Genomic DNA, 25,386 nt, shown 5'->3' with positions numbered 1-25,386 from the left:
GTAAAGACTGCAGCATTGACAGCACAGGAAAACAACATTTTAACTAATCCGCAAAACGGGCACAGCATGGACAGCAGTAGTGCAAGTTACACACACCACACACACCGTTCACACGCACCGTGCTCACACCACAGAACAGATAGAGTGCAAGCAGCAGCAGTGCAAGCTACACACACACACACACACACACACACTGTTCATGTGCATTGTGCTCACACCACAGAACAGATACCGTGCAAGCAGCAGCAGTGCAAGTTACACACATACACACACACACACCACAACCGTTCGCATGCACCATGCTCACACCACAGAACAGATACAGTGCAAGCAGCAGCAGTGCAAGTTACACACACACACCACAACCGTTCGCATGCACCGTGCTCACACCACAGAACAGATAGAGTGCAAGCAGCAGCAGTGCAAGTTACACAAACACCACACACACCGTTCGCGCGCACCGTGCTCACACCACAGAACAGATACAGTGCAAGCAGCAGCAGTGCACGTTACACACACACACACACACCACAACCGTTCGCATGCACCATGCTCACACCACAGAACAGATACAGTGCAAGCAGCAGCAGTGCACGTTACACACACACACACACACACACACCGTTCATGTGCACCGTGCTCACACCACAGAACAGATACAGCACAAGCAGTAGCAGTGCAAGTTACACACACACACACCGTTCGCGCGCACCGTGCTCACACCACAGAACAGATACAGTGCAAGCAGCAGCAGTGCACGTTACACACACACAAACACACTGCGGGAAAATACATCTGGGAATCACATCATAAGGCCCTGATTTCAATGAGGCTTATCCAATTATTAACCAGTTAGACAATTTTAAACCAAAACTTAGCTGGAAAGACTCCATACTGACTCTAAGACAGATTTGCAGAAGCTGCTGCTTCTGTTCTATTTCAGCGCTCACCTCAGAGGCAAAGATATCTCTTCCCAACCCTGCATCATTTCCATCCATAGACTTCAATGGCTTCACTCACTTCCCCGTGTCATTCACCTCCATATTCAATGGGATCACTCTCTTAAATATCTCTTCCTCACGTTATTCACCTTTATAGACTTCAATTGTCTCACCCTCTTAAATATCTCTTCCCCATGTCATTAACTTTCATAGACTTCAATGGTGTCATTCTCTTAAATATCTGTTCCCCACTTCATTCACCTCCATATTCAATGGGATCATCCTTTTAAATATCTCTTCCCCATGTCATTCACCTCCAGAGGGTTCAATAGCCCTTCCATATTTCAGAAATGGTCCGTTAAAGCCATACATTTTGAGCTTCCCCATGGCCGCTCTGTGGCTCAGGGTATTGTGGGGCTGTAGACGTGAGTTTGCGTTTCCCGTCCAAAGCAGCCAGTTGGGCTTGGGCGTGTCAGAGAGGGGGTGCACTTGAACAACAGAGGTGGAGAGAAGCAGTTGCCACTACTGCAGTGACCCCTGATGGCAGAAGAGCAGCACTGAGGGGTCTCCAATGAGGCTCCCCTTCCAACCATTGACTAGTAAGGGGTCACCCACACAGGGGGAAGGAGGAGTTTGCAAAATGTGAAAAATTAGGATAAATAAAAGGTGTGAGGGTCCTTAAAGCTCCCATGAAAAGTTCAATCAATAAGGTCATTGCCAAGCAATTCCATCTTTTATCGCACGTGATATTAGCGTGAAACAGATTTTGGTATTTCATGACACCCCCCCCCCCCCCCCCCAATATAAGGGACTCCCACTCTCTCCACCCTTGTAACCATATTTGTATGACTTTCTTTATTGAATTTACAATAAAACAGTGCAAAAGCAAAATAAACAGCAACCAGATGGCAGTGCAATGACTGTAAGTACAATCCAGTCTGCATGACACAAAGCCACAAACCGCCAGAACTAACCTTTTATCCAGCTTGCTCTGAGCAAAAGGCTAAGGGCCAGATGTACAAAGGATGTTCTCCCATTGTACGGCTGGGTGGAGGTGAAAGGGGGAACAGTACACATGGACCTAAGTTACAAGATCATGACTGCCAAATCTTTTTATTTGCCTTCCCACCCTCTAGGACTGAAGTGTGTTATGGACATCCCCCAACCTATTCGATATTCATTGAAGGCAAGGCCTCTTTCCATGTCGGTGCTCTAATGCTGTCCTCCTTCTGAGGAGAGGGCAGGAACCATCCTTATAAGTAATCTTTCCGAAAACACCTCAGTACGGAATCCCTACTCCTCTCCCTTACAGATACCATCATCAAAGGATTGGATGCTGGTAACTCCTATCTCATTGCCATGCTAGATATTTCCGCCGCTTTCGACACCGTAAATCACAACATCCTCATCAACACTCTCATCAGTATAGGAATTTCAGGTACTGCTCTTTCTTGGATAAAGTCCTTCCTCCAAAACCGTACTTACACAGTCCTCACCGACAACTTTACATCCCCCCCTGTTAATCTCGACTGTGGCGTTCCCCAAGGATCCTCCCTCTCTTCCACCCTATTTAACATTTATATGCTCCCCCTTACAAACCTCCTCTCCAACCTCAGTATTACACACTTCATCTATGCAGATGATGTGCAAATCCTCATTCCCTTCACAAACTCTGTACTCACTGCTCTCCAAAACTGGAACACCATTCTCGCCTCCATAAACCAGCTCCTCACTGACATGCACCTAGCCCTCAATCCTCAAAAAACTGAACTCCTCCTCATCTCATCTAAACATGCATCCATACCCATTCCCTCCACTCTCCATTCCTCCAACTTTATCTCCGACACAAGAAACCTGGGTGTTATACTTGATAACTAGCTAACCTTCAAACCATATATCAAATCTATCCTTAGCAGCTGCTATTTCAAACTACAAACCCTCAAAAAACTCAAGCCCCTTCTCTATTTCTCTGATTTCCGTACAGTACTCCAATCTATAATTTTTTCAAAAATTGACTACTGTAACGCTCTCCTACTTGGTCTCCCTGCTACCCACATCAAACCTCTACAACTCCTTCAAAACGCTACTGCACGCATTCTCACCAATGTCAATAAGAAAGACCACATTACTCCCACCCTCATTGATCTCCATTGGCTCCCCATTCACTCACGAATTATCTACAAGACCCTTACCCTCATCCACAAAAGTATTACCAACGAACATTACAACTGGCTAAACCCACCTTTCCTCCCTCGTACCTCCACAAGACCCATCTGTTCCTCTCTCCATGGAACTCTTATTCCTCCTTCCATAAAATCCACGAGACTCATCTCCACCACCAATAGAGCCCTTTCCCTCGCAGGCCCCTCCCTCTGGAACTCTATGCCTCTTGACCTACGCACCGAAACCTCCACACCCACTTTCAAAAAGAAACTCAAAACCTGGCTTTTCCTCCAAGCATACCCCCAATCATCATCATCACCTACTAACTACTAACACCCTAGCCCGACCATCATCTCTCACCAACACCCCCCCTTCAGGACCTACACCCAACACCTTCCCCCTCTAAGGAATTATACAATTTTGTATATAACCAGTGTACATATTAATTGTTCCTCGAATCCCTGTTCATATCTTATCCTTATGTATCTGTTTGCACCCTCCCCCCGCCCCCTCCTTTGTCTCGACTACTCCCCTCCATCCCTCCCCCAGTTATTTATTTACTTGCTATGTTACTGCGTTTATGTTACATACTGTTTTCTGTAAAGGCTTTGCCTATATATCTCCTGGTTGTAAGTTACTTGTAAACCGGCACGATGTGCAAACGGTTGCCGGTATATAAAATTAAATAAATAAAAATAATAATAATCTTCAACATACCCCTCACATCCGACCCTCTTCTACATCCTGATAGTCACAGGTTAGGGTTCGTTCTGAATGGTTTGTTGATAAACTTCCCAGTAAATGTAATAAGCTCCCTGCAGAACAGTTGGTATAACTCACATTGCTATGTCCCATGCATGAATGAGTCCTTCGGTTTGCTGCATCTTAGGAGGATGGAGGAATCTAGATTAACCCATTCTAAATCATCTCTGTCGAGTGAAACACACACTGTGTAGTGAACCATATTAAAATGACCGAGTCTGAGGAAGCCATTCTTCGTTGGTGAGCTGCAACCTGTCTGTCTCTCACTTTGCGCCCTCAGCTTGTGACAGGAGAGATCTTGATAGCTATTTATTTATTTATTTAACAGTTTTATATACCGAAGTTCTGGTAACAAAGTTACTAATCACTTCGGTTTACATTACAACAATTAAATTGACAGTATATAGAATAATGTCTTACAATGAACAAGGAAAATTGAAGCCATGTAAAACATTCACAAGGTTTGGACACCAGCTTAACGTTAGATAGGGTTACAGGGGGGCAACGTGTTATCAGGGTCAAGCTGAGATAGTCCTGGTTTCAGCAACCCCTAACCCCCATGGTATGGCTCAGCTTGAACCCGATGACCCGAGGCCATCTGAACCTTAGTCCTGTGCGCTGCATAGTAATATAGTAGACGATGGATGAAAAAGACCAATCGGTCCATCCAGCCTACCCACTTGTCACTGTGCACACGGCTAATGATACATCCCAGCTACCAGCCATGAAGCCTAACTACTTGTACGCTCTGTCTCCTTCTCCAGGACAGGTTTTGCTGTCTCCCTCGTTTGTGCTCCACTGTCTTAGACAGATAAGCATACAGGATCTCTCACCAAGTTCACACCCCCTCCCTTCCCATGCCTAACAACAAGGCTTTGTGATATTCTAAATGGCTACCAATACTGTCAATAGCCGTGGCCTAAATATTTGGTCTCCTGTGTGCCCTGCATAGTCTGAGCAGACAGACCCAGCTACACGCCTGCTCGGACCTCTAGTTGTTCCAGCCTGCCAGACAGATGCTCTTCCAGAGAGCAGGACTCGGGGATACTTTTCCCACCCACGGTAGATAGCAATGCGCAGGCTGCAATTGAAGATACTTGGAAAAACTGAGTAGATGGGACTTCATATTCCACCTTTAGCTCTGGAAAAAGATGTAAGTGATATGGCCATATGCAGCTGAGCCGGAGTTTCGTATCTGCCTTGCCTCAGATATACCAATATTGATGTTTTTGGAGCTGTTCTTGTTTATTTGTAGTTAACTGGTCCTACTTCGTCTTGGAGAGCCATTGTAAAGGGAAATAAGACATTTAAATAAATAAATGCCTTTTTCTGTCCCATAATTCGCAAACCTTCAAGCATAGACAAATCTGGCCAACCTCTCATCCTTCCATAACGACATTAACAGTGGAGAAAATGCCCCTCCTGCCCATGTGAGCATACGCTTTCCTCCAGATGGAAATGGATGATTTAACGGTGGCTGGGACCCTGGCCGTGGCATACGCACCCCACTGTGACAGATCCTTTAAGGTCAATAGGGATGGCCCCCGGCACCTGCTCCAAACTGTTCCTCAAACCATGGAACAGCTCGGGCCAGTGGCAATTAGGATACCCATTCTCACCCTCCTTGCTTCTGTGCCACCCGCAGTCCACCAAGCTGCCCGCCTAAAGTCCCAGGAGATCCTTGCAAGACATTTTTTTAAAAAGCAGGTGGAATGTCAACCGGGGTATTCTGAGAGAGATGTGAAAGCTTTGGAAGTATCGCCATTATTAAGTGGTGAAAGGAAGTGAGGATAATCTGCCTAAATCTTCTTCAAGCTTTAATAATAATAATAGATCTATACATTGTGCTGATAGAAATTATTCAGATTTTTATCTACCCATATATCCTGCTATCTGAACTTAGAAATGTATGATTTTTATAGGGGAACTGAAAGATATCTAATAGATTTGTAAGGCAAGACTCCTCTTTGCTAAATCCATGTTGGCTGTGACCTATTAATCTATCCAGTTGGTCAGTAATTTTGTTTTTTTCATAATGGCTTCTACTATTTTTCCTGGCACTAACATTACGCTCACTGGTCTGTAGTTTCTTGGATTATCTTGGAGCCCTTTTTAAAAATGGATATTACATTGGCTACTTTCGAATCCTCAGCTACCATAGCTGATTTAAATGAGAAGTTGGAGATTACTAATAATAAATCTTAAATTTAATGTTTTTTAATTCTTTCAGAACTCTGGAATGTTTACCATCTGGTCCTGGGGATTTGTTACTCTTTAGTTTGCCACTTTGCTCTATTACACCTTCCCGGTTCACCATGACTTGATTCAATTCCTCTGAATCAGCAGCCTAGCATCCTCCTGAGTAAAGACTGAGAAAAAGAATGAATGTAGTTTTTCTTCTATGGCCTTGTTTTCCCTGAGTGCCCCTTTTACCTGGCGGTCATCTAGTAGTCCAGCTGGCTCCCTCATAGGCTTCCTACTTCAAATATACTTGAAAATGTTTTTATTCTGAGTTTTTGCCTCACTGGCAAATTTCAAATTCTCTTTTGACCTGCCTTCTTTTTAATGTTTTACTTCTAACTGACCAGTGCTTATGCTTTTTCCTATTTTCTTTATTTGGATCCACCTTCCAGTTCTTGAATGACATCCTTTGGCCTTTAATAGTCTCCTTCACCTCACCATTTAACCATGCTGGCAGTCGTTTGGTCTTCTTTCTACCGTTTTTAATACATGGAGTAGAGGAAGCAGCAGGCTAAGAACCAGGGAAGCTCAGGGTTCAAATCCCACTGACACTCTTCTAACCTTGAGCAAGTCACTTCATTGCCTCAAGGACAAACTTGGGGCCTGATTTACTAAGGCTTTTCTCCTTTTCTGAGTCTATGGGAAAACTTATTAAATGAGGCCCTTAGATTGTGAGCTCTTTGGGGATAGGGAAGTGCCCACGGTACCTGGACATAATCGGTTTGAAGTGTCACACAAGGTGGAATATGAATAAAAACAAATCTAGTTCTGAGTTTGCAAGATGGTGCCTTTAAGAGTTGTCCATGCCGCAAGCAAACTCCTGCGCAATGCTCTTTTTAGGTTTTTTTCTTAACTAATTTCCTCCTTCTATCATAGTCTCCCTTTTGAAAGTTAAACGTTCCTATATTATTATGTAAATGCTATGGCAGTGGTTTTTATTAGTGCCCTCCCTTCAGTGATTATGTTAAATCTGCATTAGGAGCACCATGGCCAAGCGGCTTCACCACTGTTACCTCTCGCACTCAATCTGGAGCAGTCCCCCGATCATGGCGGCTCCAGGACCCGCTGCTCCATGAAGCTGTCATTTACCTGCCTGGCATGTCCCCAGGAGGCATTCCCCCAGTCATTATTGGAGTAATGGAAATCTCCCATTATTGCAGGCTTTCCTGATTTCTGTTAGCAATTCACAGTCTGTCTCTTCGTCCTGGGCAGGGTGGAAGATAGTGTACCCCCACCATAAGACCATCACCTAATCAACTGGGAATAGCCACATTTTTTGTTTCTTGCAGAAGTCCACAGGACTTCCATAAGATGGGGGTGGCTCCTACCTTTATGCCACTCCCTTAATGAAGACACAATTAACTGAGCTTCCTGGCTTGATCATAGCTTCCCTCCGTGGTCTCTACCAGCCAAATTTGTCGGACAGATAGTCTGCTTTTTTCCCCACTCTGAGCGGGATAACCACACAAGCCACGTCACTCGTGCGAGGCTCCCATTCCCCGAGTGACCACCTGAACGGAAGATGGGCGTGACGATCGCACGGCAGAGCCTGGGCGACCGGGCAGCCGGCGCCCACGCGGAGAGGGCGCGGCGTCGCCATCGGGGCATGCTACTAGCGGAGCAAAGTGAAAAAATAAAATCCCACGAGCAAGGGTCTTTATTTCTGAAAGTGAGAAACAAGCCCCAGCTAACAGATCCAAGCAGACAGTTTTAAAATCCTGGCAAAAATCTGCATAACGAGCCAGTGGCTGGGTTTGGGAGGGGACCCTATGTTGAAAAACCAGGACAAATCAGAACCCCCACCCCCAGGAAAACCTATTACACAAGCTTAATCCCTACCTAAAAGCAAGCTAGGAACCACCCTATTACTGCTTAGACAGAGAGGGTAAGGGGGCAGATAGGAGAACTCACTCCCTGATGATGGAGCTTCCCTCACAATAAAACAAAATCATTCTTCATGGCGTCTAACCAGACCCGCATCTGAGAACCCTGTCTCTCCTCACCTCCGCACCCAACCCATTGACCCAATACACCTGTCCCACTGCACAGTCCCTTCCCCATATCAGATGTCTCTGAATCCAGAAAAATATAGGGGAGGTGCCTTTAGGGGATGGGTGGGGGGGATGTTTGCTCGGCCTGGTTGCAGTATGGTCCTCCTCTATCCTTTTCCCTTAGCCTGCGGTTACATTGATTGTCAGATGTACACAGCAGGAAGCAGCTGCGGCCGTGAGATCCAGGGGGGGTTCATGAAAAACAGCAGCTCAGGTGTCAGCCCCGAGGGCACTTATCCTGCTCCCCTCCCCTAAACCCCCCTATCTCTCCGCCCTCACAGGTGAGCACGTCTGCCCTGCTGCACCGGAGCCATCTTGGGGTGATAGTGTCTGGCGATCTGAAGATGGTGAGGCAATGTGACAAGGCGATAGCTAAAGCCAGAAGAATGCTGGGCTGCATAGAGAGAGGAATAACCAGTAAGAGAAAGGAGGTGGTGATGCCCTTGTACAGGTCCTTGGTGAGGCCTCACCCTCAGTACTGTGTTACAGTACTGGAGCCCGTATCTCAAACATAGAAACATAGAAATGACGGCAGAAGAAGACCAAACGGCCCATCCAGTCTGCCCAGCAAGTTTCACACTTTTTTTTTTTTTCTTACTAACCTTTTGGTTCTATTTCCCTTCCACTCCCACCATTAATGTAGAGAGCAGTGTTGGAGCTGCATCTAAGTGAAATATCTAGCACAGGATGGAGGCAGTCCAGAGAAGGGCGACCAAAATGATGGGTGGTGGCCATCAAATGACTTGTGAGGAGAGGCTGAAGGACCTAAATATGTACAGCCTGGAGGAGAGGAGGTGCAGGGGAGATATGACACAGACCTTCAGATACATGAAAGGTTTTAATGATGCATAATCAACAACAAACCTTCTCCGTTGGAAAGAAATCAGTAGAACTAGGGGTCATGAAATGAAACTCCAGGGAGGATGACTCAGAACCAATGTCAGGAAATATTTCTTCACAGAGGGTGGTGGATGCCTGGAATGCTCTTCTGGAGGAGGTGGTGAAGACAAAAACAGTGGAAGATTTCAAAGGGGCATGGGATAAACACTGTGGATCCCTAAAGACGAGGATGGAATTGAAGAAAACAGTGCATGGGGGTAACTTGCTGATGCGGTGGTTACTACCCTTAACCAGTAAGCCTCATACTGTTGATGCAACTCCATCATTGCTCTCTGCCTTAATGGCAGGGGGAATGAGGAAAAGGGGAATTAGATTCAGACAGCAACCAACAAGGACATTAAATTTTACGGTCTGGGAAAACAAATAAGCATGGGGGGAAAACAAATAAGCACGGGAGTAACTTGCTGATGCGGCTGTTACTATCCTTAACCAATAAGCTTAATACTTCTGATGCAACTCCAGCATTGCTCTCTGCTTTAGTGGCAGGGGGGATGAGGAAAAGGGGAATTAGATTCAGACAGCAACCAACAAGGACATTAAATTTTACATACTGGGAAAACAAATAAGCATGGGGGTAACTTGCTGATGTGGCTGTTACTACCCTTAACCAATAAGCCTGTTACTTTGGTTGCAACTCCATCGCTCTCTGCTTCAACAGCAAGAGGTAACGGGGAATTGGACTCAAACAGCAACCAACAAGGGCCCTGACTTTGACAGTCTGGGGAACTAAATATGGGGATGGCCTGTATGGCACAGCAGATACTACCCTAAGAAGCTTGCTGGGCAGACTGGATGTCCCATTTGGTCCTTTTCTGCCATCATTTCTATGTTTCAAAAGCAGCAGGCCTGGAGGCTTTAAAATATCAAATTCCTGGTGACCTCACCGGCCTCCTCCGTCCCTCTGTAATAAGATCTGGTGACAGGCCCTAGAGGTTGGGGGGTTCATGAACACCAAAACCTGAATCACCACTAGAGATTTTTTTCTTTTTAAATTGTTCATTGTTTGAGCCAGATCTAAGGACTGGGTGAAAGGTTGTGCAGAGAGAGAGAGAGAGAGAGATATCCATGGGTGTGTTTTGTACAAGAACTGAATTTTATGATTGGGCTGAAGTTCACAGCTTGCAGATCAGAAAACTCCTGTGAAAAGTGGCTGAAGGAAATAGCCACCATCCACAAACGTGGCACATTTGGACAAGGAGAAATGCACCTACTGGGCCGAATGGAAAAATCCAGCCCTGGACCACATTTCCGTGCATGCAATGGGGGCAAAATCAGGGCTGGATCAGTGTCTTCACATTGACTCGGGTGAGTCAGAACAACACAGACCAGGCCAGGGAGGACTGCCTGGTGCACAGTCAGAACTGGGACACTCTAGCAGCACTCACCTTTATAGCAAGAACAAGGAAGTACAGAGTTCCAGCCTGGAGCTGTCCCAATAAAATCAGGACAAAACAAAACCCCACTACACAAACACGTTGTTGATCAGAACAACTGAACTAAGACAACTGCCTTGTCTTTATAACTGCCTCACTTTATTTCTCCCTCTGTCTGGGAGAAATAAAGTGAGCCGCCCAAGGTCACAGGGAGTGCAGCAGAACCAGGATCAGATCTGAGGCACAGGGAGGTAAAGTAACTCACCCCCAGAATCACACTGAAAGTCAGTGGCAGGGCTGGGATTAGAACTGAAGCACAGGGAGATAAAGTGACTCACACAAGGGTCAAACAAAGAGTGAGTGGCAGAGCTGGGATTGGACCTGAGGCACAGGAAGGTAATATGATTCACCCCAGAGTCACACAGAGAGTCAATAGCAGAGCTGGGATTACACCAGATGCACAGGGAGATGAAGTGACGCACTCAGGGTCCCGGAGTCTATGGCAGGGTTGGGATTAGAACTGAGGCACAGGGAGGTAAAGTGACTCACCCCAGGGTCACAGGGAGAGTCTGTGGCAGAGCTGGCATTAGAATTGAAGCACAGAGTCACACCGAGGCAATGGCAGAGACGGGAGAGCCTTGGAATGTCTTTTCAGTCGTAGTTATAGTAATTCAATCCTATTCCAGTACAGTCTGACTTCTTAGCCATAAGGTAACCGGACCCTGGATACACTAACACACAGTAGAGTTTGCACAAAGGATTTCACACCAGCAGGGAGAGGCACAACTGATACTGCCAGTGCTCTGGTTACATTTAGCTTTAATCTATCTTTGTCTGATCGCTCTTCTGCCCTCCTCCCCTCCCCCACACTTTTTTCCTGGTAATTGTATATTTTTATATCCAGACATTGAAGAACGCAATCAAGATGTAGCTTTTCCCTGCGGTGATGAGAGCTCTCACGTTTGTCACAATTCTGCTGCTTCCAGATAACAAAGCGACCTCTGGACCTCCTCCATCAGAGGTCGCCGAGCCAGAGAAAACTACAACTCCCAGTAGCCTCCTACCCCCCTCCTTGCTTCTGATTGGGGGGAAGGGGCGGGGACCTGGGGCCCTTGGACCAGGATTGGCTGTCGCCATGGAAACAAGGGGCGCTTGAGGAGGGGTGGGGCGGTGGAGGGAAATCTCTCCCGCTCCTCCTCAGGACTGGCTGGAAGTGGGGGGAGGACGGCTGTGTGTTCCAACTCCTCCTCTTCTGCTCTGATCGGGAGGGCAATAAGATCCTGCAGGGGGTGTCAGTGTGTTAGTATCTCCAGCAGTCCCATTATTAGTTTAGACGTCCAAGCTTGGGATCCCACCCCCCCCCCTCCACTCTCTAGGGAGGGAAAAAGCGTGCGAGGACTGTCTGCGGTCACTGAACAGCAGCTATCCAGGAGCAGGAAGCAGCCTTTCGGATCCTGGGGACTGCAACAGTTGGATGATGGGGAAAGACTGAGGTTGACCGGGGTGGGGGGGGGGGGGGGAAGGAGGGAGGAGATTGCACGAAGAGCCACCTGCAAAAAAAAAACAAACACACCCCAGCCTGGAACTCCGTGACGATTTAAAGCGCCTGCATGCAGCAGCTGCGAGTCGGGGGGCTTGCCGGTCCCTGAGCCAGCATCTCCCGGGGGTGGGGGGCAGCTGAAAAGTTGCTGCTGGCTTCGGAGCGGAGCCCGATCCTGCTCTGTGGCAACAGGACTGGCCGGCTTGTGAGCGCAAAGCCCCGCCTCTGTCCAGCGGCAGGAAGAGACCATGGCCCCTGCACCCTAAGGTAGGTTGTGAGAAGGGGGGGGTACACAGAGCATGGAGGGGGGGCCACGGCACCCAGGGCTTTATTGCCTGGGCGAGCTGCAGAATGTGGCAGGCGAGTCAGGTTTGGGCAAAGATGGCTCTGGTGCCTGACGTCCCTGCCGGGGATCGTTTCCCACTCCCCTCAACCCCCTAAGAAACCTGGGCCAGAGTTCTTGCGCGTATTTTTTGTTGTGAACCTGGAAGCCGCCCGAGACCTAAAGGCAGGTCCCTGTCCCAGAGGAGGCGTTCAGCACACGGATGAAAGGGGCCGAGCAGGGAGCCCGATCGATCTGGCAATCTGCTCTCGTTGCTCTGCTTTTCCTGCTCCTCATTAAGCTTTTGGAACAGAATGCGCGGTTTGAAAAGCTTTCGGAGCGGTCATGCACAGATCAGAAAACTTCAGAGGAAAACTCCCCCTTTGCAGCATGGGTCCCAGGGAAAAGGCTAAGAGAGGATGCCAGCAGCGGTACCCGATCCTGGAGTAAATTGCATTCAGTGCAGGCTAAGAAGGATTGGCCAGGGCCGTCTTTAGGGGAGAACGAATAAAGGCAAGCACCTTGGGCCATTCACTTTGTGGAGGGGCGGGCTCCGTCCCCATCACTATAATTTCAGCATTCCAGGGCCCCCGCTGGGGTTAATTCGCCCAAGGCCCTGCACCCTCCTAAGGTTTGCCCTGGGATCAGCCAAGCGGTTATCCACGGGCTGAGAACCAGGGAAGCCAGGGTTCAAATCCCCCCCCCCCATTGGCACTCTTTGTGACCTTTAACAAGTCCCTTAATTTCCCCATGACTCGGGTACCCATTAAGAGTGTAAGCTCTTTGAGGCAGGGGCTTACTGCACCTGCGTTTTAATAATGCTGTAAGCTGCCTCGAGCCTCATTTGGAAGGACGGGCTAAAAATAATAATAAAAAAAAAAGATTATTCTTGGACTAACAAGAGAGAATCCTCCCAGAGATGCCGCGGAATCGGACTCCGAGGCTGCGTGGGATCCCTTCTTCAGGCAGGGACCGTGGTGCTCTCAAAATGCGGACTGACGGGCATCGTCTCTGTCCGTTCAAAGGTCCGCTGCCCGCGAAGAACCCGTTTGCGCCAGTTCACAAAGGCAGGGCCCCGGCGGGGTCCCCTCTCCTCCGTCCTTCTCCCGCGGAGGGGCCCCACACAAGCTCCGCCCCCTTTCCCCCTCCCGCCAAGGACGCTGCGTGCTTGCCCCCTGCCCTGCCTTCTCCCGGCTGTGGCGGTTTGCAGGGGTTGGGGGGACAGGGGGGCGGAGTTGAAGTGATTTGAAGGACGCCAGGGGTCTGTGGTTGGAGGACTGGAAGCAGTGGGGGGGGGTGAGAGCCTGTGCTCGATCGATCGCTCTCTTCCTAAGTCTGTTCCTGGCCTTCGCTGCGGCCCTTGCCAGCGCTCTGATCATGGCCACCTTTGCCCCCGCCTACCTAGCTGCCCTCCCATTTCTTATGTGGTCCTCGCATAAATTGGCACCTCGAGCACATAACGCTGAATCCAGTCCTGGCCCCTGCGCTTGTGTAGTGCATCGGGCGCTAGCCCCCAGGTGTCTCGCGCTATCTGGCTGCCAAGCTCTCTGTTTTCTGAATTCCTTACTCCCGAGGTAAAGCTCCTGCATCCTTACCCTTGATAATTAAAATTGCAAGCCCACACTTAACGCTCAACCCCAAAGCCTGCTTTGAGAGTTGAGCTTGAAACGGCAGGGATTTATCATCTGGGCAGGAATGCAGGCGGAGGAAGAGGGATTAAGGGAGGCGCTTGGCGGTGTGTGGGCTACAGTTTACATTTGAGGTTTATGTAGGCGGGCATTAATTATAGGAAGGGAAGGAGCTCCGGGCGGAGGATCCCGAGCAGTAACCACCGCCTGGTTAGCATTGCACAGTCTGGGGTTTAAATGGGGGCAGAGGATATTCTGACATGGGTTAGATTGTTTCGGTGCAGGGAAATACAGGAGGTGCTCAGGGATCAGGTAGATGGCACTTCGGTTGCCCGGTGTACTAAAGAATTTTTCTCATTTTTTTTTTTTGACTGTGGCCCGGGAAAAATTCTGAGCACATAGGGAGCTTAATAACTCATCAGGAAATAGAATAGTAACTGGGACGTTGGGTCCCTACTGGCTCAGAGGACCTGTGTCCCCTAACACCGTACTGGGTCGCTGCTTGGAGGGGAGCAGGCCCTCTACCCAGCTCCCAGCATCACTTCCTGCGTACCTGGTGCCCCAGAAGGACTTCAGGTCCTGGCCGGAGCTGAGCCGTCGTACAGCTTCTGCAGCCTCTCAGAACCAGAGCCCAAGGGGCTATGAAACTGGGAAGCGCAGGGCTTAACTCAGACAGAAAGCACACTGCCTGCCCTATAGGGATGAGTGAGGGCAGAAAGAGAGCAAAAAGAAGATGAGAAGGTTGGGGGTAGCCAAGGAAAAGAGACGTGTGCAACCATGTTTCCAACATGCAATTGCGTGCCGTAAAGCGTGTTTTGAGTGAGTACCGCCTTTCTGTGTGTGTGTGGGGGGGGGGGGGGTTCTGCCCCTTACAGTTAACAATCTGGCTTCCAGGGTGGGTATGGCATTGATTTTATGTAAAAGGCCATGGATAAAGCATCGGGCCTCTCATTTTGAGGGAGGGGTGCCCGATCAGAACAGAACATTTGCCGTGCGCGGTCGGCCACGGAGGCCGTCGACCCCCAGCATCCTGGCTCCGGTTGCCAAGCTGGCAGATCCCACAGCACTGATCCATTCCTTGTGGTTTAGACCCAGGGAGAAGCGCTGGTTTTCCCATGTCCACCTGGCTAATAAGGGTTTATGGACTTTTCCCCACTATGCCAGATGCCTCGACCACATTCCCTCCAGACGTAGCAGGTGATGGTCTCCACGCCTGCATGGCTCATAATTGTTAATGGACCTGTCCTGGCCAAATCCAGCTAACACTATTAACCTTCACCACATCCTCCTGCAGCAAATTCCACAGATTAATTATGCGTTAACTGGAAAAATACTTTCTTAGATTTGTCTTGCATCTGCTGCCTGATTATTTAGTTCTTCATTCTTGTAGGTCATGTACTCAGGATACATTCCTAGTCGGTGCAGTGTACCACAAAAATCCACAGAGACAAATACAGCATAATTAATTAAAAAAAAACATGCAATGCAATAAAACATCAACTAAAAATGCAATTTTACATGAAAACAAAATGAAAACCAACATGAAATCGAATAAACAATCTCTCTTGCCTAACAAAGACTGCCCCAGCTACTACAACTGTAATGCTTGCCATAAGGCTGGAATGGAAACAGCCAGCTTTCCACCTTCTTAAGACGGAGCAGATAACGGGGCTTCCGCCACAATTCGCTTGATGCGAAATTCCACAATTCTGGGCCCATTATGGAAATTATTTTCCGAACAGTGCTTTCACCTACCTCCCTGACCCACGGCTCTGTCCATTACTTTCAGGGCCTGTCCCCTAATCTTTGTGCTACCTGAAAGGAGAAATAACCGCTCCCTATTTCTCTTCCACCACTCTGGTGATTTTTAAAATCCTCTTTCATGTCCACTCGGCCGTCTCTTCTGCAAGCTGATGAGCCTTAACCTGTTCATCCTTTCTTCTTAGGGGGCGCGTTCCATCCCCTTTAACATTTTGGCCGCCCTTCTCTGTGCCTTTTCTAATTCTGCTATATTTTTTTGAGATGCGGTGACCAGAACTGAACACAGCACTCAAGGTGAGGTCGCACCGTGGAGCGATACAGAGGCGTTATAACATTCTCTGTTTTTTTTTTTCTCCTTTCCTTTCCTAATAACCCCGAGCATTCTGTTTGCTTTCTTGGCTGCTGCTGCACACCGAGCAGAGGATTTCAACGAATTGTCCGCCATGATTTCTGAGGTCCTTTTCCTAGGTGTTGCCACCTAATTCAGAGCCCAGCTTTGGGTACCTGTAGCTTGGGATTATTTTTCCCTATGGGCATCACTTTGCACCGGTCCACATTAAATTTAATCTGCCATTTAGATGCCCAGTTAGGGCCACTCCCATGAGCAGGTGTGGGGGATTGACCTCCCCCTGGATTTCTCGAGGGTGTAAAGTTAAGACACGGAGGATGGGCCCTCCCTGAGGGGCGGCAAGGCCGGGAGTGAAACCGGAGCCCTCAGGTAAATGAAGACAGAGCTGAAAGCTGCCCCTTGCAAGTTCTGATTGGTTTAAGCACGGTTTCCCAATGCCAAAATTGTGTGCTCTGCAGGGGCTGTTGTCTTATTGTCTGGCTCTCATCAGGGAGTCGTCCTGCATGACCCCTCTCCTTACTCCTCTTTCTGGCTCTTGTCGGGGGAACAGTCATGTATAACCTCCCTCCCCTTGCTCCTTCCCCTCTGCCTCTCCTTAGGGAGCCACCCTGCACGACCTCTCTCCCTTTCTCTTTCTCCTCTGGCTGTCATCAGGGAGCCATCACACAAACCCCCTCTATCTCTCATCAGGTAGTCATCGTGCATGGCCTCTCACCTTGTTGCTCCCCTCCCCCCCTTCTTCCAAGCTGGACCTCATCAGGGACTCAGCCTAAGGAGCGGGAGGCCTGTGCCAGGAATGGAACCCAATCTGGGCTATGGGATGGTGGCAGAGCCCCTCTCCGCTCTCCTGTCCCACTGTTGTAGGGGAAGAGATGCGTGTGTGTGTGATTACGGGGAATTCCACAGCAATAGCATTGTAGGAAGTCCTCCAACCTTCAGGCTCACGCTTTTAATAAGCAGCCACCCTGAACTGATAATTGCCATGAGATCCTGCAGCAGGAAAGGAAAGCTTGCAGTGCTTTTGTCTGTGGTGTGCAGGGTGTGGGGCTCTCCCTGTGCAGAGCCCTCCTGGTGCATCCAGGGGGCTGCTAATGAGAGCATCAGCCTTCTGGTAATTAAGGCGCAGACAAGCATCTGCAGCCTGGGGCAGCAAGTCTGGTTTGTGTCCCCAGTGAGAAGGGGCATCCCTGAGGCTTTCTAATAATGCAGTATAGTTTATAATGCCCCGGCAGCATATGCAGCCACAGAGCAGGGATTCTTATTTATAAAGCATTGTCAGTGTACATAGCACTGTACAGCCACAGAGCAGGGATTCTTATTTATAAAGCATTGTCAGCGTACGCAGCACTGTACAGCCACAGAGCAGGGATTCTTATTTATAAAGCATTGTCAGCGTACGCAGCACTGTACAGCCACAGAGCAGGGATTCTTATTTATAAAGCATTGTCAGCGTACGCAGCACTGTACAGCCACAGAGCAGGGATTCTTATTTATAAAGCATTGTCAGCGTACGCAGCACTGTACAGCCACAGAGCAGGGATTCTTATTTATAAAGCATTGTCAGCGTACATAGCACTGTACAGTCTCAGAGCAGGGATTCTTATTTATAAAGCATTGTCAGCGTACGCAGCACTGTACAGCCACAGAGCAGGGATTCTTATTTATTAAGCATTGTCAGCGTACGCAGCACTGTACAGCCACAGAGCAGGGATTCTTATTTATTAAGCATTGTCAGCGTACGCAGCACTGTACAGCCACAGAGCAGGGATTCTTATTTATAAAGCATTGTCAGTGTACACAGCACTGTACAGCCACAGAGCAGGGATTCTTATTTATAAAGCATTGTCAGCCTACGCAGCACTGTACAGCCACAGAGCAGGGATTCTTATTTATAAAGCATGGTCAGTGTACATAGCACTGTACAGCCACACAGCAGGGATTCTTATTTATAAAGCATTGTCAGCGTACACAGCACTGTACAGCCAGAGCAGGGATTCTTATTTATAAAGCATTGTCAGCATACGCAGCACTGTACAGCCACAGAGCAGGGATTCTTATTTATAAAGCATTGTCAGCGTACACAGCACTGTACAGCCAGAGCAGGGATTCTTATTTATAAAGCATTGTCAGCGTACACAGCACTGTACAGCCAGAGCAGGGATTCTTATTTATAAAGCATGGTCAGCATACACAGCACTGTACAGCCAGAGCAGGGATTCTTATTTATAAAGCATTGTCAGCGTACACAGCACTGTACAGCCAGAGCAGGGATTCTTATTTATAAAGCATGGTCAGCATACACAGCACTGTATAATCACTTTATATACAGTAACTATGTGTTTCTCAGCGTCCCAGCAGTGTTAAGACACAGAGGGACTAGCTGAGGGGAGTGGGGAGGGGGAGCAAACACAGAGAAGCAGGGGTAATAACCAGAAATACAGGACATGCCGGGAGGAGGGGACAGATGAAGGAGGGGCCTCTGTCTGCACGGAGAAAGACAAAGTGCCTTATAAAACGGCAGACCTGTTTTTTCCCTAAGTGTGGCCCAGGGACGCCCTCCCGCTGTCCTGGCTAGGGAGAGTGGTTAGAGCCATAAATCTGTGTGGAATGGGAGGCGAAACGGAATGGCTCTTTAATAACATGTTTGTGTCTGCCCAGGTCATCTCTAGTAGTGTGGGCTTGTGCTGTGCAAGTGACAGAAAAGAAAAGCAATTGTGATTTCCGTTATACATCACGCAAACTGAGCAGACCTCTTCCAGGGAGAGCTAATGCCCAGGACTCTGACTGATTTACTCTTCTGATTGACAGGATTGGTCGCAATCTTATGTCACCCAAGAGTCCACAGGCCTGGCTGGTGAGGAAATCCTGAAGACCCGGATCCGGGCTGCATTCACAGTCTCGCTTTACCCTGGGGGCTCGGTGCCTCCTTGAGTCCTCGCTGCCCGGAGCAGGATAAGCAGAGCATCTTGTGGCCTCCTTCTCTGCTGCCACACCGTGAGGGATTGCCACCCATGCCGGTAGGACTTCTGATTCAAGAGACGGCCTTCTGTCGCTCCACAGGAACAGGACCCTTTCACTTTGAAACATTTATTCACTCCACTTTCAGCCACGTTGTGGCCCAGCATCTGTAGAAGGAGACAAACGCGAGAAGAAACTTTGGCCAACTGCCCTGTGGTGTTCACGGGGGGATCTGTGCTATGAATTGGTGCTTATGGATTACCTCTCTCAGCCTCTTCTACAGCAGCATTACTGAAGGTAGGAGATCCTTCTATGGTCTACACAGACTGTCACCTCTAGGACTGGAGGGCTCAGGGGATGGGAGCAGGGATACAGAGCCTGTCACCTCTAGGACTGGAGGGCTCAGGGGATGGGAGCAGGGATACAGAGCCTGTCACCTCTAGGACTGGAGGGATCAGGGGATGGGTGCAGGGATACAGAGCCTGTCACCTCTAGGACTGGAGGGCTCAGGGGATGGGAGCAGGGATACAGAGCCTGTCACCTCTAGGACTGGAGGGCTCAGGCGATGGGAGCAGGGATACAGAGCCTGTCACCTCTAGGACTGGAGGGCTCAGGGGTTGGGAGCAGGGATACAGAGCCTGTCACCTCTAGGACTGGAGGGCTCAGGGGTTGGGTACAGGGATACAGAGCCTGTCACCTCTAGGACTGGAGGGCTCGGGGGATGGGAGCAGGGATACAGAGCCTGTCACCTCTAGGACTGGAGAGCTCAGGGGATGGGAGCAGGGATACAGAGCCTGTCACCTCTAGGACTGGAGGGCTCAGAAGGATGGGAGCAGGGATACAGAGCCTGTCACCTCTAGGACTGGAGGGCTCAGGGGATGGGAGCAGGGATACAGAGCCTGTCACCTCTAGGACTGGAGGGCTCAGGGGATGGGAGCAGGGATACAGAGCCTGTCACCTCTAGGACTGGAGGGCTCAGGGGATGGGAGCAGGGATACAGAGCCTGTCACCTCTAGGACTGGAGGGCTATGAGGATGGTGCAGGGATACAGAGCCTGTCACCTCTAGGACTGGAGGGCTCAGGGGATGGGAGCAGGGATACAGAGCCTGTCACCTCTAGGACTGGAGGGCTCAGAAGGATGGGAGCAGGGATACAGAGCCTGTCACCTCTAGGACTGGAGGGCTCAGGGGATGGGAGCAGGGATACAGAGCCTGTCACCTCTAGGACTGGAGGGCTCAGAAGGATGGGAGCAGGGATACAGAGCCTGTCACCTCTAGGACTGGAGGGCTCAGAAGGATGGGAGCAGGGATACAGAGCCTGTCACCTCTAGGACTGGAGGGCTCAGGGGATGGGCGCAGGGATACAGAGCCTGTCACCTCTAGGACTGGAGGGCTCAGGGGATGGGAGCAGGGATACAGAGCCTGTCACCTCTAGGACTGGAGGGCTCAGGGGTTGGGAGCAGGGATACAGAGCCTGTGACCTCTAGGACTGGAGGGCTCAGGGGTTGGGTACAGGGATACAGAGCCTGTCACTTCTAGGACTGGAGAGCTCAGGGGATGGGAGCAGGGATACAGAGCCTGTCACCTCTAGGACTGGAGGGCTCAGAAGGATGGGAGCAGGGATACAGAGCCTGTCACCTCTAGGACTGGAGGGCTCAGGGGATGGGAGCAGGGATACAGAGCCTGTCACCTCTAGGACTGGAGGGCTCAGGGGATGGGAGCAGGGATACAGAGCCTGTCACCTCTAGGACTGGAGGGCTCAGGGGATGGGAGCAGGGATACAGAGCCTGTCACCTCTAGGACTGGAGGGCTCAGAAGGATGGGAGCAGGGATACAGAGCCTGTCACCTCTAGGACTGGAGGGCTCAGGGGATGGGAGCAGGGATACAGAGCCTGTCACCTCTAGGACTGGAGGGCTCAGGGGTTGGGAGCAGGGATACAGAGCCTGTCACCTCTAGGACTGGAGGGCTCAGGGGATGGGAGCAGGGATACAGAGCCTGTCACCTCTAGGACTGGAGGACTCAGGAGATGGGAGCAGGGATACAGAGCCTGTCACCTCTAGGACTGGAGGGCTCAGGGGATGGATGCAGGGATACAGAGCCTGTCACCTCTAGGACTGGAGGACTCAGGAGATGGGAGCAGGGATACAGAGCCTGTCACCTCTAGGACTGGAGGGCACAGGGGATGGACGCAGGGATACAGAGCCTGTCACCTCTAGGACTGGAGGGCTCAGGGGATGGACACAGGGATACAGAGCCTGTCACCTCTAGGACTGGAGGGTACAGGGGATGGGCACAGGGATACAGAGCCTGTCTCCTCTGGACCTGGAGGGATCAGGGGATGGGCGCAGGGATACAGAGCCTGTCACCTCTAGGACTGGAGAGCTCAGGGGATGGGAGCAGGGATACAGAGCCTGTCACCTCTAGGACTGGAGGGCTCAGGGGATGGGAGCAGGGATACAGAGCCTGTCACCTCTAGGACTGGAGGGCTCAGGGGATGGACGCAGGGATACAGAGCCTGTCACCTCTAGGACTGGAGGGCTCAGGGGATGGGAGCAGGGATACAGAGCCTGTCACCTCTAGGACTGGAGGGCTCAGGGGATGGACGCAGGGATACAGAGCCTGTCACCTCTAGGACTGGAGGGCTCAGGGGATGGGAGCAGGGATACAGAGCCTGTCACCTCTAGGACTGGAGGGTACAGGGGATGGGCACAGGGATACAGAGCCTGTCACCTCTAGGACTGGAGGGCTCAGGGGATGGGCACAGGGATACAGAGCCTGTCACCTCTAGGATTGGGTGGCTGAGGGAATGCTGGCGGGAGCAATCTTGCACTGCTGGGACACAGTCAGGAAGGATTTCCTGAGAGATTGGTGCAGGGATTTATCGCTCTGTTTCCCTAGCAGGACGCAGCAGCGTGGATTCTCAGGCTTTGATTGGCCGTGTTGGAGAGAGTGTGGTCCTGGGCTGTGATCTTGTTTACCACAACGAGAGCCGACTTCCTGTTTATGTTATTGAGTGGGTGCGCTTTGGATTCCTCCTCCCCATCTTTATCAAATTTGGTCTCTACTCACCTCGTGTGGACCCCGAATATCTGGGTGAGTCTCATTTTATTTACACAGAATCAAATGGTGCTCAGAATGATCTGATAATCTCCCTGCTTTCGAGTTATGCAGACTCACTGCATGGGGCTCTGATACTGGGAATGGTGTGAGAGTGAGAGAGAAGCTCCCTGCCTCTGAGGCGTGCAGACTCACTGCATGGGGCTCTGATACTGGGAATGGTGTGTGAGTGAGAGAGAAGCTCCCTGCCTCTGAGGTGTGCAGACACACTGCATGGGGCTCTGATACTGGGAATGGTGTGTGAGTGAGGGAGAAGCTCCCTGTCTCTGAGGGGTGCAGACACCCTGCATGGGGCTCTGATACTGGGAATGGTGTGTGAGTGAGAGAGAAGCTCCCTGCCTCTGAGGGGTGCAGACTTACTGCATAGGGCTCTGATACTGGGAATGGTGCGTGAGTGAGAGAGAAGCTCCCTGCCTCTGAGGGGTGCAGACTTACTGCATGGGGCTCTGATACTGGGAATGGTGTGTGAGTGAGAGAGAAGCTCCCTGCCTCTGAGGGGTGCAGACACCCTGCATGGGGCTCTGATACTGGGAATGGTGTGTGAGTGAGGGAGAAGCTCCCTGTCTCTGAGGGGTGCAGACACCCTGCATGGGGCTCTGATACTGGGAATGGTGTGTGAGTGAGAGAGAAGCTCCCTGCCTCTGAGGGGTGCAGACTTACTGCATGGGGCTCTGATACTGGGAATGGTGTGTGAGTGAGAGAGAAGCTCCCTGCCTCTGAGGGGTGCAGACACACTGCATGGGGCTCTGATACTGGGAATGGTGTGTGAGTGAGAGAGAAGCTCCCTGCCTCTGAGGGGTGCAGACACTCTGCATGGGGCTCTGATACTGGGAATGGTGTGTATGAGAGAGAGAAGCTCCCTGCCTCTGAGGTGTGCAGACACACTGCATGGGGCTCTGATACTGGGAATGGTGTGTGAGTGAGAGAGAAGCTCCCTGCCTCTGAGAGGTGTAGACAGATTGCATGGGGCTCTGATACTGGGAATGGTGTGTGAGTGAGAGAGAAGCTCCCTGCCTCTGAGGTGTGCAGACTCACTGCATGGGGCTCTGCTTTGCCTCTGCGGTGTGGGGACAATGCACCCTTTTGGGTGGACACACTGATTGCTTCGACTTCCCAAAACTCCCAAGCTATGTCCAAGATTCCTCTTGGTCTCCTTCCATACGGTAGCTCGAAAGAGGAAAACCCCATTGAGCTCTATGATCCTTTGCGAATTGCGAACAGGATGTAGGGTAGCAATGTGTCCCAGTTCTTGCCGTCTTCATCCTCAAATTTCCTCAACATTTCTTTGAACTTCCTGTGTATCACTTGCAGGCCGATGTCCTTGTCTAGCGCTTCAATCAAAGTATGCAGTTTGTACCTTGAGCAAGGTGCAAGGTTGTTTCATTACCTTGGACAAAAACGGGGTTCCCTGATCTGTCAGGATCTCCCTGGGGGAGCCCAAGTCGTGAAAAAACCTCCGTTAGGGCAGTTGCCACCTTCAGGATGTTCATATTCTGTAGCCTCCAGATATCTTGTGGCATAATCCAGAATGACGAGGATGCACTTATTTCCTCCAGTAAATCTCTCTAGTGGCCCCACAAAGGTGCCTGCCCACCGTTTCAAGAGGAGTCTGGATTATGGGCGTTGGTATGAGAGGTGCCGCCTGCACGTGGGAAGGCTTTGTGAGTTGGCAGGTAGGGCAGAACCGACAGTACAACCGGACCTGTTTGTTTATGTAGGCCCAGCCAGTAGGACTGTGACAGGATTTTCTCTCAGATCTTTTCCTCGCCCAGGTGAACCCCTAGAAGGTGGCTGTGTGCTAGTGGCATGACCTTCTGACGAGAGGGTTTGGGAAGTAGGAGTTTGTTCGATCCATCCCCTCCACACTTCCCTATCTGACCCAGTAAAATAAGGGCGAATAGGGTCTGTAACCTGTGCTCCAGGGAGTAGCTTTCCATCCACCCTCTGTATGTGCTCCCGGGTCCACTTAAAGGACTCGTCCTCCCTCTGGGCCTGCCAGAAGCTCCCCAGGTCACCCCCCTTTTTCCCACTCAAAAGGATCAAGAAAGACCTTCTGAGTGGGTTGTTCTTCCCTTGACTCCAACCCTTCCTCCCCTCTAAATTAGCAGCATAACCGTGTTTGTCCTGGTGGCGTTGCCTCCGGGATTTAAGAGTCTTAATGACACAGATCTGGATCCTCCAACGGGAAGAGTTCTGGAAACTCCAGTTTGTCATTGTTGGGGCTGAAGGAACCCGTTGTGAGCTCGTTCCAGAAGTGAGCTCGTGAAGTTTGGAGGGTTCCGTCCTACCAGCGTAGGGTGGCGTAGCCAAGGAAGAATTCTTGGCTAACCAGGGGTCTTTAGTTGTAGCCGGTTTGCTGGATACCGCTGTTGGCCCCTGTGGATGCATGCCAGGGTCACCACTCTGTCACAGTCAATCCAGACTTGCTTCAGTAACTCTCTTCATACCAGCATTGTATGAAGAGAGTCCACTAATGCCTGGCTTGGAACACCATCCAGCTCAACTGCAATCAGAAAAGTAGAGACTCCCTGGTTGGGGACATCCACAAAATGAATAAAAGTGTGGGGCCACGGCGTTAACGTCCATTGGTTCCTCTTCCCTGCTGGGACAGTCTCTGGCAAACTGGCCCTTTTCTCCACAGCTGTAACATGGCGGCCCGGCCGAGGTTTGCGGTTGAAGTGCAAAGTCCAGCTGGGTCTGCCCTGCTGGTTGTCTGCCCTCTGGCTCTTAGGACTCTGTCGTCCTCTATCCGGGTCAAGTGGCTTCTCTGGGGTGACTCAGGCATGGTCTGATCCTGGGAATAGGCCAACACCACTTCCAGCGCCTTTTCCAGCAGACCCACTGACGCAGGAGCCCTTCCGTGCGGTCTGCTTTGGTACTTCCATTCCAGGCTTCACTTCTGGGCCTAGCCTCTTCCAAGCGGTATCCTTGAGTCTGTGGCACCGGTTTCCTTGGGTTTTCCCCAGCTTGAAGAGCTCCCCGCCAAAATAAGGAAGCAGATTCTGGCTATTTCCTTAGGGGCGATTTATTTGCAGTAAGAAAGCCAAAATCGAACAAATAATGCCGCTCACCTTAACGTCAGGTAACACACGGTCCCCAAACGTAGCAGGTGTTTGCGTAGACTGGTTCTCTGTCTGCTCCCCGGGGCCCGTCTCACCCTTCTGGGCCCTGCCTTTTTATTCTAGACTGAAGAAACCTTCCCTGGGCTGAGTCCCTTGCTGGGTTGGGACTTAAGTAGACCGGGACACACAGCTGTGGCCACTCGCTTAAGGCGGCCTGA

At 50.4% G+C, this 25,386-nt stretch overlaps 1 protein-coding gene across 5 annotated transcripts in view; it reads left to right on the top strand.

The window, feature by feature from the left end:
* The first annotated feature begins 11,971 nt into the window (after positions 1-11,971).
* Positions 11,972-25,386, top strand: part of IGSF9 (immunoglobulin superfamily member 9) — a 100,360-nt gene continuing 86,945 nt past the window's right edge. For 2 of the 5 annotated variants that reach the window (XM_029580346.1, XM_029580340.1), the window contains exons 1-3: positions 11,972-12,238; positions 18,840-19,286; positions 21,888-22,082. In XM_029580346.1, the coding sequence (XP_029436206.1) occupies positions 19,229-19,286; positions 21,888-22,082 (253 nt within the window). In that variant the 5' untranslated portion in view covers positions 11,972-12,238; positions 18,840-19,228. Of the gene's footprint in view, positions 12,239-13,760; positions 13,868-18,839; positions 19,287-21,887; positions 22,083-25,386 lie in introns of those variants that run through there. The other 3 variants (XM_029580345.1, XM_029580344.1, XM_029580343.1) reach the window with 3 other exon arrangements.

Source organism: Rhinatrema bivittatum, chromosome 16, assembly GCF_901001135.1.
Source record: "Rhinatrema bivittatum chromosome 16, aRhiBiv1.1, whole genome shotgun sequence".
Taxonomy (NCBI): Eukaryota; Metazoa; Chordata; class Amphibia; order Gymnophiona; family Rhinatrematidae; genus Rhinatrema; species Rhinatrema bivittatum.
The sequence above is the reverse complement of the archived record's forward strand: the minus strand, read 5'-3'. Positions and strand labels throughout refer to the sequence as shown.